Here is a 21,294-nt window from a genome sequence, read left to right on the forward strand (position 1 = left end):
GTGGGACAGTGTCAAACGCTTTGCATAAGTCCAAATAGACAATGTCAGTTGCTCTGCCGCATCCACCAGTGCTGTATCCCTGTCATAGAAGGTCACCAGTTTTGTCAGGCATGATTTCTCATTTGTAAAGCTGTGTTTGCCGTTACCAACCACCTCTTTATTTTTCATGTGCCTTAGCATAGTTTCCAGGAGAATCTGCTCCTTGATCTTGCCTGCACAGGGGTGAGACTGACTGGTCTACCAGGTCTTCCACTTTCCCCTTTTTAAAAATGAAGGTTATATTTGCTTTTTCCAGACATCAGGGACTTTACCTGACTGCCACGATTTTTCAAAAGTCATGTATGGTTGCTTAGCAACATCGTCTGTCAGCTCTCTCAGAACCCTAGATGAATCTTATCAGGTCCCATGGACCTGAGTACATTCAGGTTCCTTGGATAGTCTCAAATCTGATCCTCTCCCACAATGTGTTTGGGGCCTTCATTCCCCAGTCTCTGCGTTTGGCTTTCTTGACATGAGTGGCATGGCTGGAGCATTTGCCATTGGAGACTGAGGCACAGAAGTTGTCAAGAAGCGCAGCCTTGCAATATATCAGTAGTAGTCCTTCCTGTTATTCTTAATATCCCTGGCCTGAAAATAAGTGTGGCTTTGTTTAGCTTTTTTTCTTGTTTTGTTCAAATTATTTGATTTTGCATAAGTTTTGTAACACTATAATGAAGATTTCCTTGAAAAGTCATATAAACCCTGCTGTGCAGATATTTCACTTTTTACAACCTAGCTACAATACGCTTTGAAGCCACGGTACCAAATTTTTATGCAACACTTGGTTTCATCAAAGAATTTGTTGTATGGATACAGACATTTAGATGACAGATGTTTTGCATGTCTCTATTTTTTGTTTTCCTTTCAAAAATTGTGTTATGTCTATGCAAATTCCCTATACTTCAATAATTTTGTTGAGCTGACAAATATGCTCAGTACTGTATCTTCAAATAGGAATAACCCTCAAATATAGACTGCTTTATCAGCAATATCTGCAACACTTTGGGAGATGCTCCAAAATTTGTTTCATTTTAAAGTTCATTAATTTGAAACATTTAAAATCTAAATATATTATAAAATGATGCATTCTAGCTTTTATGAACATTTTTATATTGCAGAGAATGTGATTTTATCAATTCCCTTTATTTCCTTCAATTCGACCATTAAAAAAGACAACTATTCTTTTATTAGTGTTAAGGGTTTTATTTCACATGTTGAGTCAAAAACAAATAAAAGCTTGGCACAAAACACACAGTAAGAGAATGTTTTGGCCCAGTTCTGTTTGATGTTCCTAAGTGAAACCTAAAATATTACTTCTAGGGCATAGAATGGGAGTGGATTTCTGCATTACTAAGTATATACATTGCTCTCATAATGCTCAGGGAACAACCCATCAGAACAGTGTGACTATTTCAGCAATGCAGGTAGAGACATTTTCACACTCCTTTGAGCAGAACAGCTGCATAGCATGCTACCAGAGAACTCCTAGTTTGACCTGCTAATACAATTTGAAACATCTTATTTTTTTTTTAACATTTATTAAGAAGGACAAAGAGATTACTTATGAAACGCAGTCATTTGAAAAGACATTCATATTGTCATTAGAGGACCTACTATCTAGCATTAGTATACAAACAGACATCAATTCTTGAAGTCATACCATTGATTTTAGTAGACTTAGTTACATTTAGAATGAGAAGGAAGAGAAAACAGCTGTTCACAAGAAAAAACAAAGATGAAAGGCATGATATTTAATGTAACAAAGCCTCCTGAAAACCCGATGATTCCCACATCTAAGAAGTGCAAGTACAAGATTAATGAAATGGAGACAAAAGCAATGCTGCCCTCCATGTCAAATTGTTTTCTGTAATAAGAGAAAGAGGGGATGTTTTGATTTAAAGACACAAAGCTTGACTATAGAATAAAGGGAAGCATCAAACTTAAATGTTTGGAATCTTTCTCCCTCAAATGCATTTCGTACTGCTTCCCCTGTCTCCACTGAACATGCTTACGACACCACTATACAGGTAAATCTGATTCTTTAGATTGCCTGTGGTAGCCAAGATATCCACAGCCTCCATCCAGATTCCCTAATGACTCCAAATTCTTTTTCCACAAATAGCAACTTTTTATAAAAAAATTCAAAAGTCAGTAAAAAAATCTGCAGTGATGTCTTGGCAAGCAACATGAAAGATAAGGCAAACCACCTGAAATCTTAGGTTAGATAATAAACATCTAAACATTCCAAATCCAATCCTTTAATTTGCATTTTACTTGTATTTTGGAATTTATACTTATTAGGAATTTCTGAAGTTAGTATGAAAACAAAAATTTTCATTGACAATGCAAACATAGAAGTGTGCATTCTGAGGAGATGGACATCTGCCTTTCTAAACTAAGGCCCCTCTACTATTCACCAGACTTAGGCAGGCAAGAATATTATGTCTGGCTACCTCACCAGGAGGAATCAGGAAAGACATGGCTGTTTCTCAGACAAAGATGATGACAACAGGGCCGTCCATAATTTGCACATCAGTCTAGAAGTCGGACTAAACATCTAGGATGCATCTAGACCTATTTATGGCAAGCAGGATTGAATATTGAGTTCCTGCAATCCAGGAAAATGCCACAATCACCAGGACAATATCTCAAATCAGAATATTTTTTCACTTCTCTTTCAAAGCTAAACCACTGTGAAGCAAATCTTGAACTCCCATGGAGAACTGACAGGATAATCTGGCCAAGCCCAGTAGCTGACACTCATCAGGGAACAGAACAGAGGATACAGACCTCTTTCCATGAAACATATATGGATTTTTGTATTGAAATTGGATAAAAACCAGTCTGAAGACACATTGTCTTTTTGAGATACTCAACCTATCTACAAAGCCACTGGGGCCAGAAATTTGAATGTCCTGCTGGAGGTTTAGATAGGTACCGACTCCTCTGGCTGGATAGTAAAGCTGGACATGGTTGCTCATGTCCTTGGTTCAGACATTTAGGATGGGCCCAGCCGTGAACTCAATTCAAAATTTGCAATTCTTAGAAAGAAATTTCATGACATAGTTTATGTCCTAGTTAAAGTCTCAGATGTGCCAAATTCACAGACAAGTGAAAAACTCAAATAGTTGGCTTGTAACTGATCTTTCCCATGCATATTTGTGTGTCAAACATCTAGAGGATGTTTCCAGAAGGTGTTCACACACCTCTCAGCTGCAACAATCCCTGTACCTGAGGTAGTACCTCATCACTTCACTTGGACTGCTAAATGTACCTTCAATTTTATGACTCATTTCACATGGAAGACAAGAATTTAGCTCAGAAGTCTGCAAAATACCATCCTTCATGAAAATACATCAGTGATTAGGGATAACAAACATGACAGATCAACTTTATCCATCTAGCCTTAAGCATCTTTCAGGTGGGTGATAAATCTCCTGTAAGTACTATCCAGAGGCAGAAAGGATTCGGAAGGCTACATCTACTGTTACAAGAACTAAGTATCAGTCTTCCCATAATTCTGAGAACTTTTTCTTTCTGTTTATATATTTAACACCGCCACACTACAGACAGTATAATCCTAGAACAATTCTAAGAATTGCTCTGGAAGGGAAAAATCACTCTCAAAAGACATTTTCAGAACTAGAGAGTATGCCTTCAAAATCCCTGCTCCAGAAAAGTAAAGCATTCTCCATAGTTTAGGATATGGACTTTGAAATAGTGTATCACCTTCATGAAGGGGTACACCAGTATATTTCATATGAGAAATGCACTTAATGCACTTCAGAGGCAACTTTCTGAATTCTTTGGTAAGTCCAAATGGGGAAGAAAAGCAGTGTTGGCTGAAAAAACTTAACTATGTATCCATTTTGTTGATGGCACAAAAAGCATTGGGACTATGTAATAAAGGCAGATAGACCTCAAAGATTTTGGTCTAGAATAAAGTAAACTGCTTTGTATCTCTGTGTCCTTGTTACTGTGAGTAGATCAGCAGTATTCCAATCAGAAGTCGATGTGGCTGAAAACTAATCTGGGAAAAAGTGATGCCTGCTTGGCATCCTAGGCATTTCCACAAGCATTTAGTGCCTGACTGAAACAGAGGTCTGACATGTACAGCCAGAGTGGATTGGGAGAATAGGACTGGTGCGGTCTAGATTTAGATTGGTTTAGGCTACTGTGGTGCTGCACTGTCAGTTGAAAGAAAAGGTCTTTTTCTACATTATGCTGATTGATTTTACTGCCCCGCCCTTGCCTGGCTTTATTTGGATCAAGAATCAGTCAGTTTTGTTCACTTCCAACCTCCTGTCTCAGCCATGCAATGAGATTGCTAAATTCTAATGAAAACCAGGAATAACCTGAGCTTCAGGCCATCACTTCCCTATGACTATGTAAACTGAATTGTCTTCTGCATATCCCTGCACACTCATATGCAAGTGAATAAAAGGAGTAGCTGAGAACAAAGCCTCACAGGTAGGCTAGTTAACTAGATGAAAAAACTGGCAACTTCACCCTTTAGGTCTGGCCCTAGAGTGAAGAAACTTATATGTACATATAATACTGAGTATTGCTATTCTAAATGGTTAACGAAAATATAGGGGGAATATTGGAAAACAGAAATGTCTGTGTCTACCTTTCACAGATTTTCAATAACACCTAAGAGCTTAACATCTTTTATCCTTTTGAAACCATTCTCAATAAAATAACATTAGACCTTTCTCAAGTCTGTCACTTCCTGGGCCACCTAGACCTAGATCAATACACTCCTGTTATTATGCACTGTTCACAGGTCTTCCATCAGTATCTAGTTAAAATGACAGTTTTCAATGTGACAGGCCTTTCTCAATTAATTTTCAAGTATGGTTCTAAGAAATAACATGTCAAATGTATTATAAAAATTCCTGAAGTATAACTTTTTTTATTTTCTTTATTCAGTGCTTGTTTTGTTCAGTCCAAGAATTCTAGCTTGCTTTGCATGATTTAACAGAAATCTTTGGGGATATTCTTAAAAATGGAAATGTTGTTTCAAATGGATATGCATGTGCAACAGCTTCATATTCTAACACTTGTTTCATGAACACTTTCATTGTGAGAAATGAGAGTACAATCCTTTTAGCATTTGAAATTCTTGATGTCAATGCAACGTGCCAGCTTTCAGCCTTCATAGTTTTACATTACATGCCCACAAAAAACATGATTTAACGTATAAATTTAAGTTCTCTGTTGCCTTTTCCAGCTTTCTTCCTTATTTGTATTACCAAATCTATTTTTCTTCCACATGTACATTGTATCCTGTAGTCCTCTTCGGTTCAACTACAGGGCATACAGCATCTATTCAATCACTTCTTACAAAGAGTGTGTTGCGCTACTTAAAGCACAAAATTGCACAAGTAATCTTCAGGTTGTTTCCTCAGTCAGTCTCTCTTTTCAGTCAATTATTAAATGAAAATTGATTTCCTCATATTCGTGCAAGAAATCAGAACCTTCAGACAATATCAATCTATCATGAAGTATATATGGTAGGAGTGGGCAGCACTGTACCAAATTGTCTGGTTTAGCAGAAGAGGAATGAGATTTAGTGAGAACATTACTGCCATAAAACCCCCAGAATTTTTACTGGTGTATTGGAAAAAAATATACAATTTAAAACGAATTTTAAATTATTTTTCTTTTAATCAGGACCAGGTTAACAATTTAAGCATTCCTTAAAATGCAGCTTTTAAAGTCTTGGATACACTTGAACATTCTTAGATGTCCACAATTCACTGGATAAGTTCACACTATGACAGAGCAGTCAATGAACTTGCTGAGTTAGAGATGTGTTTTTATTTACATTTCAGAGTTCTGACTTAAAGTTTAGAAAAAAAACAAAAACAATCCATGTGTTTTTTTCTTGGAGTTTTTAATGAAAATAGAATTTATTCCTCAAAACCATGAAATAAATGATTGGAAACTTAATACTATTGCCTTGGGTAGAATTAGATTTTGTTACTTTCTGAATGACAGTTCAGACCTCACATGGATCAGAATGTAGCTCATTTTACAGTGAACTCGTTTTAAATATAGATTAATCCATATCATAAAGAAAAACTATAGTTCTGAAGCATTAAACGAAACCAAGTTTTTCTCACTGAATCTAAAACTGTCCTAAGTAAGCATAGTAGGATTGGACTGAACACTAGAAGCAAACTCCCAATATAAATATGAGTTAAGAAGGAATCCTGAAAGAAAATATATCTCTATAAATCTTATCTATCTGAAAATTAGTTTTACTTATTTGCACAGGAATTTCAAATAGTCTATGCGGAAATGGGTATTCATATTTTCTGTAACTTTGTAAAGACAAATAAAATTAAGATATTATAATTCCCCATTATAATCTGAAAACACATGTTCTGAAATTGAAGAAAAAACTCTGTTTTGACTATTTTCTTTCAAGGAACTATCTGAGACATTAACAAATTATGATTTTAACTTAGCCTGCCATTTTATTACGCGTTATTCTTGGAGCAAATTGTGGTCTCTCTTCAGGCAGTGTGAATCAATGAACATCAGCAGAACCATTATTCAGCATTTAGAACAGAGGAAGGCACCTAATCTTTTTAAGGTGGTTCTTCAAGTATCTGACAGTCCTTTTCAACATAATGTCTACAAAAATCACAAAACCTTTGCTAGGATTTTTGGCCTAGGACTTGAAGATCAATTATTTGACACAAAGAAGTATATTTTTATTAGGATGATGGAAAATAAAAAGTGCAGATTTCAATACAAAGAAGTGCACAGCTTTCAAAATAGCAATAGCATGCCCCCTTCATGAGAGGCTTGAGCTTCATGAGACTTTTATTTCTGTTTAGCTTTCTCAGTCCATGAAGTCCTTACGGTATGGGACCACAAAGACCACTCCACCACTCTGCTTGTAAGTTGTCTCATGCTACTTGTTTTTTTTTGTTCTTTTGTTTGTTTTTTTAACACAATAATTAGAAACATAACAATTAACCTCTCTGAGACTTCAGACATCCAATTCCCTTACTAACTTGCTTGTAAATTAATGGAAAGGAATCCAGTTTCAGTACTGCAATCACATCCCATTTGTAAATTATGATACCTTTCGTAAACAATGCGAGTATTGGAAACTGCTCAAAGCATAAAAATCTCTTGTAAGCCATGGAAATAAACAACAGGTTGAATCCAGGCATTGGGGTACAGATCTAAAGAGTGTACATTGAAGCACATGGCTATGACATGGCAAGAACTCTCATAATTAATGCTAGTACTATTGAGTAGAACATTAAATTAATACAAAAATATTAGAAGGTTCAGTAGACAATGATTAGAACTGATTCTGTAGATATGCAGTTTCATTAGAATGAGATGTTAATTATTAGTAACCTACTTCTAGTAGTTCATCTGTACAGTCACACATCCAAATATCGTAACTTTTTGATGTTAACAATATCTTCTAAATATATTCTGCAGAAGGTGTTCGTGTTCTACCGTTTCTCATCTTGGTGTATATATATATATATTAAAGGTGAAACACATAAATGTTTTAAGATATGAAAGGTATTTCAGGCTAGCTTCCAGCTATATGGTGTGGTCTTTATTCAAGTATCAATTTCAGAACCACTCTAGTGAGACCTGAGTGAGTTTTAAAGGACTTTGTGATGCTTGATGCTTGGTGAAGCAATGGTCTCAGAGCTCATAAAAGTCTAACTGGCTGACAGCAGGAGTTAAGAATACAGATGATTCTTACTGACAATAAGAAATTAAGAATAAGTATGGCTGAGGATGACCTGACCTGAAAGAGTTAATGATCTATTTCACCACATAAGTTCATTCATGAGAGCCCTTTCTGCTGCTGCTAAGATCTCACAAGGCAGCAGCAGGCATCCCGTCATGAAGAGAGACACACAAAAAACCAGAAGACACAGGCACTCACACTCATGTTCATGGACTTTAAGCAAAGATGGTCCCATAGCTGAAGTATAGCCAAAGATTCTGATACCCCAACAGCTGGCAATGAGTGATGGAAAATTCAGGATCATAATCTCCTGCTTGTTTCTAAAAGCTATTCTTTGTATTGGGATGAGGAGATACACCAACCTCCTGAAAAGTATCCTCCGTAATCTTGGTTTGCATGTAGTGATCCTGTTACAGTTAGGACAGCGAAGGCACTTAGAAGATGAACTGCTGACAAGTGGATTTATTGTATCCGTTTCATAAATTGACCACTTCTGACAAAGGGGAAGAGGGAAACTTAATTGGGCATGGCATGTATGCATTATTCCACTGCTCTAAATTTGGCACTGCCTGAAAGCTTTTTTTTGGTAGGTATTATATCCCAGAAGAACACAGAATTTGAACCGGTGGGATGTCAAAATACTTGCAAAACCAGCTTAACCAAACAAAATCAGCTGACCCGTGGAGATGTGAAATGCACATTTAGAAACATTCAGAGCTGGAATGCAGGTGAGACTAAGTACAGGAATGCCAGGGTTATATGAATACCTAACAACATGAATATTATCAATAAGAACATTTATAAATAGCAGTATTTTTATTTTTAAGTTACTCTGAATTTCTAAACCTCTTAAAAAGTTAAGCCAGGACTACCAAATTCACTAAAGTATGGAGCTAAGAATTGTTAATCTAGTTTTTACTGTTGGGGAAACTGAGGCAGAGAGATTCAGTGACTTACCCAAGGCCACAGAGGGAGTCACTGTCAGAGCCGGGATTAGAGCTCAGGAGTTTCTGGCTCCCAGTCCCAAGCTCAGACCAGTAGACCATGGCCTCAGGACATTTCCAGCTGGTCTTCAGTCTAAAAAAAAGTAAATTCTCAAGTATGTTACAAATATGTAACATATATATTTTTTTTTTACCTTTAATATAATGGTATGATTGAGAACACATTGCTCCTAAATCAGTGATGAGAAGAAAATCAGTACATTTTATCTGAGTTACCTTTATCATACCTCTGTGTATGATAAAGTTCTGCAGAAAAATCTTGATTTAAATTGAAGCCAATACAAATAGGTATTTTATCTTTCAGGGTAAGGAAAAAATTTCCTTTCCAACCCAGCCAGCATGTCATTTATATTAATGGTGAGGAATGCTAAGTTGCTCTGTGTGTAAGTAAACTCTATTAAGAAAGTCAGGTCCCTTGGTGAAGCTAGATCCTTAGTAAATTTTACTAGCTAAGCACTGAGCTCCATATCAGAGTAATTACACCTTTTATCCACCGTGAGCTCTCTCTCAGCTTCTCCACATTCTTTAATTTCCCACTTCAGCTAATTTAGCAGTAAAAAGGTTTAAAAGGTTAGCAAGCGAGGAACTGGCACATGAATGTTCTGTTAAGCTCCATGCATTGAAATCTCATTATGTAGACAAAGGAATTAATTAAGTAACAATTAGGTAGTGATGGATCATTGACAACATATACACACTTTGATGCTAAAAATTAATCTCCCCTGTAAAACCAATACATTGTGTATCTTCTCATCTATACACTAGCTACTTTTATACTTGAAATATAAAATGGACAGGCCTTTCAGCAATCTTTTAAAAAAGTCATATCTCCTGGCACTATTTTAAAAAATGATATAAGCTTAATTTTTATTAAATAATTGAAAGAGTAATAAGAATAGCAAAGGGAGAAGAAATTTTTAAGGCAGGAAATTTTAAAGTGACTGTAAGGACATTTGTTATATGAAAGCACTTAGTATGTTGAAATAGCTAACAATTGCATAGTAGTCTCTTGTTATCTTCTTTTACAAGCTCCCACATTGTTTCCATGTATTGACAGTCAGTCTCTTAATACATAGATTGGCAGTTAGCCCAGTCAGTCCTCAATTCTAAAAGCCTCTTAGCAGATGAAAAATCTTTGGTTCATTCACACCTTCTAGAAAGAACAACAGGGCAGAAGTGACATCCAGATCCATTTAGAGTATACTTTGAGTCTGATTTTCCTTTGCCTTGCACCTTGTGTAGTCTTTTATAGCTGTATAAAGCGAGCACAAAATGGATAAAAAACACTGCTACCCATGTGAGGAGAGAATTCTGATTTGGTTGCATTATTTCCAGAAGTGATCACAAAAAGTGCAAGGCAGTTCAAAAATGTGGCTCTGCATAGAAAATGTAAACAATTTTGACACAAAATAGAAAGTAACAGCAGCCTTTACCAAACAATTTACAGAAATTGCACTTTTGCTTTGCAGCAATGGGTATTTTCATTTGCTGTTTGCTCGTAGTTTTCATAGAAAAAATACTAAATGTTAAACTCATCTACAGAATATGAATCCTACTTCTTCCTTTTTCTCTTAGAAACTTGAGTCCTACAGTATATTCTCACATAAAAGGGAACTCATGTCTTACATAAAATCTCTACCAGTTCTAACTTGCTATATGCTACTTTTAAACTCACTCCTTAAAAAGTTGCACTTCTACACAGCCTCCTGGCATCAATGTGAAGGTTGGTATTATCATAACAGCTGGTCTCAGTCCATCAGAGTTCAATACTGTTATGGCTTTAGTGTGGGTGGCAAATTATTGTTTCAGCATTTACCAAACAGCAATATCTCTGCTATATGATCTGCTTTCACTATGATAACACAAGATCTACTGCCAAAAATAACTATGATTGTCCAAAACTTACCCTTTCAACCAATGGCTAAAGAACCTATTGTTAAAAAAAAATATTAAAATGTTATTAATACTGTATTATAGACTAGAGTTTCTTGCGGGTTCTTGTTTTTGTTTTATTTCTTGTCATTTTTCTCTCTCCCCCTAGTGTATTCAGTGCTTCTGAAAGTATTCTGAGTTGCTAGTCTGGCTTGACTGTAAAGTACTGTGTGTTTGTTGTGTGCCTGCATGTGTGATACCAACTGTTGAAAACTGCTTGATGTTACATGAGGGCTTATGCTCAGAGCTGTTCTGCAGTTGGCTCTCTGTCAGAATCTCTCCTCACCAATGATAATGATGTATCTGTGTGAGGAGTGTCTGTTTTATAATACTATACTTGCCATGGCCTTAATTTTACTGATGGGGCATGATTATGATTTCATTTACATTTATCAAATTCATGAGTCATTCCATTCATGTCAATAGCACTAAAGGGCTACACAGACCAGTAAGAGTTCAGAATTAGGCTTCTGGTGTTTAATCTGAAAGCATATCTGAATCACTTCATTAAAGACAGAAACTGAAGGATAGATCCTTTGCTCACTTTGCATTACTCAGTCATGCCATTAGCATAAAACATCAAATAAAGAACTAAAATGACAGCTCGCAATGTGTCACAGTACATGGGTTTTCCGTTTACTTCAGATACAGAAAATACCCCTGAATTAACAAGATTTAAGACTATATTTCAAGTAGGAGAAAGTTACTATATTAGATCTCCTTGTCCTTAAAAGCTGGCATTAATGTTCAAAACCCATTTTCCTCCCTTTTGGTTTTTATGTCATTCTTACATAACTTGAATGCAAAATATTTACATAACTTGAATGCAAAAGATCTAAAGGCAAATCATATTTAAGTAAGACCTCAGAGACTGCGTTAAGTTCTATAGTCCTGTCCATAATGAATAATATATCTGGTAAATACAGAAGCATCAAAACAGTGACAATTCATAAAATTTGTTTTGTAGGTATCGCATAAAGCACTACCAAATCTTCCTTCTTTTTAAGAAGTGAATATCATGTTAATTTTCCAAAATACAATAAGGGGTTTTATACTGCTATCTGTCTCCTGCTTAAATAGGGAAATTGTGCAGGGAATGATGGGTCTTAATTTAGTCCTCACTGATAAGTACTTTTAAGACTAAATATTCTTGAAATTGCAGTTATTTAAATTTCACTCAAGCTCCCTGTAAATCTAAAAAAAGATTATAAGGAGGGGAAATAATTTCAAGAGGTCTAGCAAGATATCAGAAAATTGCTCTATTATATCTCTTCAGATTTTTTCCATTTTTTAAGTCAAAGAATTACTGGCATTTGAGAACATTTTCTAGAAATATGTTTGGTATATTACAGGCCGTAGAAACTATTACTATCGTATATACTTCACTGCAAGCACATGCCTTAAGACACCCAATCAGAGAACTGAGGAGTTTAACAACAAACCAGGACTAAAGGAAAGCTGGAAGAAGGAATCTTTTACTATCTTTTCTGTAGGTCTTACTGAAAACTAAAGACCTATCTGTGCAACTTGCTTGTCCAGAATAGTGGGAATAGCAACAATATTTTCTCCAGAACTCCCAGTGAAAACTTTCTTTGCACCCCGCTAGACCGTGCGTTCAGTTTTACACCCTACTCGAGCTCAGCATAAGAAAATTCACATACAATGAAGCAACAGGATCCTATCTTCAGGCGGGATACAAATGTTAGTTAAACCACTGGTGCCTTTTAAGAAAACTTTAATATCATTTCCATAATAACCATGGGAATTACACATTTCCTTTGTTATCCTTTCCGATATTATCCTTTGTGATAACATTGCTGTGTATTGCAGCATGCACACTTGGGCATACAGATTAATTATAAGGCAACAGACTTTACATAACTGTGCTGAAAAACAATTAAAAGTCTCAGTCTTTGTTTTCAATAAATTACAGTGAATGAAAAATTTAAGAAGTATAGAACCAAGAAGTGACCTACCGTGGTTGTCTTTATTCGTCCTCCTGGTTGTGTACAGGTCCAGCCTGATTTATTGATTAGCAAATCACAGCCTTCTCCTTCTAAACATGGAAGCATTTCACACCACTGTTTTGTTTTGATAATTCGTGCTATGGAACAGAAAAGGAAGAAGAAAAAAACAAAACCAAAAACAATTGGCAGGAGAATTCACATTTCACTTATCTCTAAACACTCTCTCATTTGAGTTGTCTATTTTCATCATCTGATAATTCAGCAATAGGTTATCATGTAGACAGCTCTAGGCAATTTACAAAATAATTTACAACACCTGCTGTGGCAACAAATTTCATTTCAAACTTAAAAGCCAGCAATAAAACAAAAGACAGCTCTATTATTAAATAAAAGAACATAGAAATAGCTCTTTTTCTAATTTCATGCTCCTTCCAATCTGGAAAACGTTGGAGGGGCTAGCAATTGAAGACTTACTGTCCCAAGTAATAATTACGGTAGCCTAAAAGTGACCTAAAATTGGGATCCAGTGTTAGATTTTCCATAAACCTGATCAGATGCTCCTTATCCTGAAGTCCTTACAGTGTAAATAGACATGAGGCATACAGTGGAAAGAAAAAAGCTATAACAAAGTTAGAGGTCAACATAATGACAGATGTTGTGGAACTCCATGATACTTTCAATGTTAGGGCTATAGTTAGGGGCAGAAACTAGGAACATAAAGCAGACAGGTGTTGAATGAAGCAAAGGTTGAGAAATCAGGGAGAAGGAGACAATAAGCAGAGGGAAAAGACATGAAAACACACTACAGGCAAAAAGAACTCTAGTTAGAAAGATCCCTAATTGAAAAATGGTATGGTATGTGTTTTGTGTCTCCTCTTAATGTTAGTGTCTCTGGCAAGCCAGATCTGCAAAATTTCCTCAAAGTCACACACAGCAAGCAGTCTGAAACCATGGACCTCTAGCTGCATAAAAGTAAAAGCAAAAGAGCTATAGGAAGAAATTTTTCTTCAAGGCAGGGAGAAAAGGGGCTTTAATGCCTGCAGACTTTTGTCTGGACTATAATACTACTTTTTTTGAGTTCACCTTTGTAGTATTTGGGCTCCTTATCATAGAATACTAAACAATATTACTAACATTAATATTCAGCTATTCTTTCGCTCTTCCCCTGTAGTCAAAATTGTAGGGATACTTTTCATAAAACACTTATACAGAGATACACACACTTGCAGGGTTCTCTAACTCAAGCTAAACAAAGCAAAGTCCCTCAAAATAACTTTTGTTCACAGTAAGGCTCACAGTTCACAGAAAATGATCTTTAGTTCCTTCAGAGATCATCTCATGATTCCTTAGTTGTACTGCAAGAAAGCTTCACCACTTCATTTTGTACATAAGTGCCCTAGGATTCAAGGCCAGACCCTGTTCCACATACAGGGACACAGATCATGCCCTCCTCTGTGTTGATCTGTGACAGCAATACACACAACATGCCTTCAATAGCCATGAGCCTGCTGAAAAGAGAACTACAGGAGAAATACTTACCCAGACAAGGGTACGAGAAGCTTGTGCTGCACCAAACTAATCTAGGGACCAAGAGATTAAAAGTGCACATCTATCCCAGTGGGAGTTGCAGCTTTATGCTCACCTGAATATGTGAGTCAGCCTGACTACCTCTGTCTGGAACTACTAAGAGTACAGTTTCCAATGCTACTGCATCATGGCATAAAATAGAAGTGCAATTTAAAGTATTTCAATAAAATATTTTCCAATATTTTGACATGAAACAACTTGTGTCCTCAGTTCCAGTACAACTGTTGGTAATGTCTAGCAATATAACAAACACTGTTTTCTTTCAGTGGAAGCTCAACTTCAAATTCATATTAAAATTTTCATTGTAAAAACACTTCAGCTCCCAAACATCTACAGAGGAATTTGCACTGTTCATTAGGCAATATATATATCACTGGTGGAATGATTCTCAGACAATTTTTACAACTACAATTTTTTGAAGCAAATCCACTCAGTTTTTATAGCACATAATACACAGAAATCTGGATTGTGCTTGGGCTCCGTAGGTACTGCTCTACTGATAACTGGATCATATCAGTCTTTGAGACTAACATCTCCTCTGTTACAGATAATAGCCTCATCCTTCTCAGTGAAGGCATGTATCCAGTTGCAGGCTTAACAGAAAAAGCTCACTAAAATGTTAACTCAAGCCTTGCCCATTTGCAGGCATATCTTTCACAATACACCTATCGAAATGGCTACTTCTATTAATGTTTCAGCAATATGAAGGATCACTGAAAGACTGAATCACAGAATCACAGAATCATAGAATCAATTGGGTTGGAAAAGACCGCTGAGATCATCAAGTCCAACCCTTGGTCCACTCTAGTTCGTTTAGTTAAACTCAGAAACATGTACTAGATTGCCTCCACTATCTCAGCTGAGAGGATTTTCTGGAAATATAATCTGAACTGACCTTAAAAAAAAAAGTATCTTTGCAAATTGTTCTCAGTGTTTGCTTGCTTCCTATCTCAGAATGCAGCTACTGGTAATATCACAAATATATGGGATCCTTGATCTGGGTATTGGCTGTATCTGCAAATTTAGAACGCACCAAGAGTATTTTACAGAACATAAAGTCTAAAACATTTCTATGTTAAGTGTATAGAGCAATTCATGCATTTAGGCCTTGAGAATCAGAATAACTTCTTTTGCAGGGAAAAGCTACTCAGCTCACACAGTTTAAAGGAAAATCAGTATCAAAATAGCTTATTAATTTATTAATGACACATAACCAGCAGTAGTGTTGATCAATACCAGTAACACAAAAATCCAAACCATAGTACTAGATATGAAATGTTTACATACAATTGCAAATTCCTGAATACACCCTCAAGAATAATCCCAAGCACGTGTAGCAGACAGTGGCACCCCTATGCCCCACTCAGCTTCCTCCATGCATCTCCCCACGCTGCATCCCCCTGGAGTCTCTTCCTCCTTACAGGCTTTCACATTCCTTTCATTCTGCTTTCCCACCCAGCTGTCACTTTGCTCCAGGAGCCTCACCAACACACAGTCCCTCATACACTGAGGCACAAGGGAGGTCCTGTCCCCTGCAGTCTGCAGGACTACATCTATTTTTACATTTTCACTTTTTGGCTTGCTGACTATATCAGAATGAAGCTAAACTGCAGTATAGGGAGGGAGCAAAGTGTACAACGATTTTTATCAGCATAGTATCAAAGAATTTTCACCATTAATTGAAACTGAGTTACACTATTCAAAGCAAAGGAATACGGTGTATTTCCTGAGGCAGTGTAGTTGCCTTTTTACTGTGTATATTCACCAGGGGTGAAATTCAGCCCTCTGCAGACAAGAGAGCAAAAAGCCTATCAGATTCTTCAAATCCACTTCGAGCTCCATTGTAAAGAATTAAGTGGCACTTAAATGATACATAGGCTTTGTGCAGACCTTCTGCAAAGAACTGAATTTCAGCCTAAGAATCTGTGCTGACACTACTTTGCATCTCTTAAGAAGGGCCGTGCCCCTTCACTTAAACTGAAGTTAACAGGAACTGACGGTGCTCGGCACATGGCAGAATTACTTTCCCGGGTATTGCCATTTGAACTGGAGAACAAAGAGAGTCCATTCAAGGGTTTTTCAGACAAACCGTTTTGAGACAGTGGAAGCAAGCAGAGAGTGTATCAACTTAATGCCAAGCTACTCATCTTAACTGTTTTATAAGACAGAGGAATTTGCAATGGATTTCCGTTATTAGTAAAAAAAGTTTCCATTCATGATAAGTATAGTCCAACATAAGACTGCTCAACTGAGTAGTGTTTCAAAATACCACAGATTGCTTTGTGCTAAATTATGTAACTAGGTAAGTTTTGCTCATCTGTTTTAACATTATATACACATTTCCTATAGAAAATCAGCTTTACCCATATACTTTCTTTTCCCACATTCACTCTACACTCAGGCAATTATCAATTGCTGCACCTCTATTCCAACTTTTAACTGAAAATCATCAATCTTTTCTGATAGCAAAAAAATGAGAGAAATCTTGTGCAGCAAGAATAAATACAAAAAACTTACAGCCATCTAAAATCTGGTAGATTAAAACACTTAAATTGTTACAATTTTCTTGTCTCATTTTTTTTTCTTTTTAACATTAGAGAATGAACTTGAAAATAAAAGTAAAAATGTAACTTTTTGTAACTGAATAAGAATATTGATTAAAACAGCATTTGGGTATTGAGACTTAGGATTTCAGAATACATCATGCTCCCATGCATGAAAGGTAGTGTGTAAAATGAATATATATAAGAAAAACTGTGGTGCATGAGCCTAAATAAAGTAAAAAAAAAATAAACAAATAAGCAAAAACCCACAACAAAAACCCCCAAGAGACAGCTTAGTTCATGTTTATCAGTGAGTTCCAGATGCCTGTAGTAGCAAAGAGAAGATTCATTGGAACAGGAAAAAAATTCTCCCAAGCAAAATATACCAGTTTTAAACATACTTCTTAAACAAGAGCTGCAATTCTTACAGAGTGATGCTCTCCTTCATACTTTTTTTTTTCAATTATAATTTGGAGCACTTCATGCAAGATGTAATGTATGCATTGGAGAAAATATTTCCTTTTTGACTTCCGTATATTATTTCACTGCTGTTTTCCTTGAACTTTGAAGAAAGGTGATTGGCATACCTGATTCCCAAGGTTTAGAAATGAGCTAGGATTCATCACTTTAGAAGTAGATAGACAAACACATTTGTTCTAGGGTTCTTCTCTTGCCCTACTAACACTGAATAGGACCACATCTTTTATAATTAAAACACCTATAACTGTTTGCAGTTGGTTCTATCTTCCCATTCTTTGCCTAGCCTCTCTGTTCTCTTCACCTCATATTTTTCCTTTTTCCTTCTTTCATTTATTTCAACTCTAGCTTTTTGCTCCAACTATTTCTCTGTTCTGATTCGGGACATATACAGTACCTGTCTATCAGAGATCCCAAAACACCTTGAAGAACTTACTGTGTTTAGCTAGTTTTACCTATGACTGGTAAAGTGTCCCCATTTTGCACAGAGGTTAATCACCTTGACCAAGGTCACACAAGAATTTGTTGCAGAGCTGGAAACAAAACCTCTGAATTCTTAGTGGTCACTAGACTGGAGACATTTCTGTGCCCCCTTTTCCTTCGGAAAGAGAGAATATACTTTAATACATATATGTAAAATATTAAACAACAATAAAAACATGCAAAGCAATACTCTTTTAAAAACATGTATCAGTTTTATTGCAGAAGGAAGCAAGAGGCCATCAGAAAGATAAACCAAATCACAGTACTGAAAGACACTGCAATCATAAACTGTCTTTAGAGCAGCAATTTGACTGTAATAGTGTATAAGCCCCAAATGTCAATCTATTTTACTGTACAACAAGGAAACATTAAAAACCTTGAATAACTTTTACATCAGTCATTCTGCTTCCCTTAAAAAGTGAAGGCAGTGCCAATTCACAAAGAGTTTGCTTGTCTCAATTATTTATAGGGCATCTAGACTGAAGACTATTTAGTTCTAAGAAGAGCAATATAGCAATGTCTAGACACCCATTTTATCATGTAGCTCTTGCTGTCAAGATTGCGAGGGATGCTTGAGCTGTGGCTGAGACATATATGGGGAAAAGTGATCTCCTATGGACTACAGTAAAGCTACAAATTTAAACCAGGTGACTAGATCAACACTGAAAGACTGAACAACAGGGCAGAGGCTTCTCCTGCAGCTCAGCCCGATCACAGCTCCACTGAGGGAGAAATCTTATTGTAATCAGTTGTTGGGAAACACGTTAAACGCTCACCTGCATTCTGAAAAAGAATGAAAATCCAGGTTAATTAGAAATGGTGCTGATTGCACCATGCATAACATGTATTTGGGAGAAGCATGATAACACCCAGGAGGTGATGTCCAAATTATGTATCAAACTGTATCAATCCCAAAATAGGACTACCTAAGCGGAACTCCTGCCAGTTACATGAATGGCTCCTAGGAATTTAGGTGAATTAGATGGTGTAAGAAGTTGCTGGGTTAAGCCTAGTGAACATCGGAAGCTACTTAATAAACTTTGGTGGCAACAACTACTTCAAGCAAACTTTAAAAAGTAACCCCCAAACTTTTAATCTACCACACTTAGCAAAGCATCCAGGTATCTGTCAAATTTTAAGAGGAACCTAATATTTGTGTGTATCTTCGTAAGACTCTATGAAATAAATATACACTGACAGTTTAAAAACAATTAAACAAACAAAGCTGAAGTATAATCCAGATTCTAGAAGTACTCTTATGAAATTCAACAGCTCTTATCTTTTTTTCCTGTTTGTGTCTCCAAATAGAAGAATTTCCTCATTATGGTGCCCCCCCCCGCCCAAATATATAAATAAATACATAAATAAATGGATGAATAAACAGTCAAAAGCACAGGAGAATAAACGCACAGGAAGGTAATGCCTGACTTTTTGTAGTGTAAAAACAAGAATGTATGTATCTGGTCTCTCTTATCAGTTCTTTGAAAACCTTAATCCTGTGTGACTCAGTGATACAGTGATAGGTACCTTAGATTTATCTACACCCAGATGTTCAAATACTCGAATGACAGAAGTATTACCCTGAAACAGCAAGTGATCTACAGATCAGTTTCACAGTTAACTCATGTCTGTTTCCATTTTAAATTTCAAGGACCAGCTTTCTTCTGTTTATAATTGCTCTCATTTGAGTTTGTAATACATCTCTGCATTTGTACTCAACCCTTCAGCCTTTCACTGGCAATTACTACATATGCTTACATGGAAAAATAATGCAGCAAATATAACACATATTTTTTATTTGCTTATAAAGCAGTCTAACAGAAACAGAAAAAGAAAATTCACTTTATTTAGTATAATATACTAAATGTCACAGGGTTACAACAAGCATCCTAAACAATTATAATAAATGATAAATACAGATAAAATGTACATGCTGAATTTTATTTAGGGACAATACCTGTCCTTCCAGCCTCTTCTAAATTGGTGTTTTCTAACTATATATTAAAATACCAGTTAAGAATTGGATTCAATGATCCTTATGGGTCCCTTACCACTTGATATTTATTCTGTGATACTATGAGTTTAAATGGGCAACCTGGCTCACAACTTTGCCCAGGATTTCAGCACTTGTCTGAATATCCACAGATGTACATTTTCAGTGATTTTGAATCTGAGAATGATCTAGTGCTACATTGTCTGTGGGTAGTTAGCATTTGCTGTCTAATATGAGATGTTAATTGAACACCTACCCCTAGAGAAAGCTTTTGTCAGGACTCAGTATCTTCTGTTTCTGTCCCCTGCTGTTCTGCTCTGCTGTATTCAATTAGTGTGCTGGAAGCAAAGTAAAAATTACTAAAAATCTGATCACTGATATGCCAGCAAAGAACCCTTCAGAGATCAGGTTTTCATCGCATTTTACTTTGCTGCCAGCACACTCAGAACAGCAAATTTAACTGGAGAGAGACAGCAATTTCAGACCTGAAGAACAGAACTTGAAGACAGATGTAAAGCATAGAGACAAGGAAGGTTCTAATGGGAAGTTACAGGAAAATGGGTAAGAGGAAAAAAATAATTAAAAAAAACCCCCAAGAAATGAAGGAAAAAGAGGACAAAGCCCAGCTATATATAGTAGCTACTAAAGTTGAGTAGTTAAGTGAAGGTAAAATACCAGAATGGTTTGGGTTTCCCCTTAAGTATATCAGTTTCAGTACTCCCGACGTTATGAGCAAAGTACTGCAGTGGAGGACAAGATTTACTGTTGTTAAAAGTAGAACTAGATATTCATTACCATCCCTATGTTATGCAGAGAAGGCTGAGCAGCTGTGGAAGAGGGAGAAGGACCCCAAGAACTCCTGGCTATGAAACATGAATATAGGGAAGATAACCACAGCAAAGGAAGAATTTAAAGGAGGAAGCTACAGTAAGAATTATGTATGCTCTAGGTTACATGGTAGAGAGTTTTCAGTGCCATGGAAAGAAGCTGGTTTTAAAAGATCATGAGGCTAGATTGAAGGAAAGGTGTCAGGAAGATTAAAAAGCAACCATACAAAAAGTGTCTGAACAAAGACTGAACCTGAGAATGTAAATACCCATGGATATGGGTGACAAAGGATTACTAGACACTTCACCCTGTCTGCAGCTTCATATTTGACTGCACAGTATCTGATTCTGTACTCATGAAACACATCAAAACAATAGCTAGGGATCTTGGTCCTTCTTGGGACTGTAGCTGTGGAGAGCTCATGCACCCAGTCTTACTAGGTACCTTTAATGAACTCTGAACTCGATTAGTCAGAAAAATATAAAAAGAAAGAAAAAAAAAAGAAAAAGAAAACAAGAAGTACTCTTCATTTGAGACGTGCTTTTTCACGGACAAAGCAGTGAGAATCTGAATGAGAGACTCTGTGTGCATGAGGATGGAAATACGTTAGTCTTTAATCTTTCGACAGCTATTTCTGGGAATTTTAGTTAATGTTCTCCATGTATATTTAGAGGACAAGCTATAAGTGAGTGGTTCTGCTGTG

General features: G+C 36.4%; 1 protein-coding gene across 5 annotated transcripts in view; it reads right to left on the reverse strand.

Annotated features, from left to right (window-relative positions):
* TAFA5 (TAFA chemokine like family member 5) overlaps positions 1 to 21,294 on the reverse strand; it is a 436,638-nt gene that overhangs the window by 70,747 nt on the left and 344,597 nt on the right. For 3 of the 5 annotated variants that reach the window (XR_011697518.1, XR_011697517.1, XR_011697520.1), the window contains exons 3-4: positions 12,690 to 12,817; positions 8,735 to 8,854 (exon numbers count right to left, since the gene is read on the reverse strand). Coding sequence is in view for 1 of the 5 variants with exons in the window: in XM_071552572.1 (XP_071408673.1) it covers positions 12,690 to 12,817 (128 nt within the window). In the remaining 4 variants the exon portion in view is untranslated. The remainder of the gene's footprint in view (positions 1 to 8,734; positions 8,855 to 12,689; positions 12,818 to 21,294) is intronic. The other 2 variants (XR_011697519.1, XM_071552572.1) reach the window with 1 other exon arrangement.

This window comes from Pithys albifrons, chromosome 3 (genome assembly GCF_047495875.1).
Source record: "Pithys albifrons albifrons isolate INPA30051 chromosome 3, PitAlb_v1, whole genome shotgun sequence".
In the NCBI taxonomy this organism is placed as follows: domain Eukaryota; kingdom Metazoa; phylum Chordata; class Aves; order Passeriformes; family Thamnophilidae; genus Pithys; species Pithys albifrons.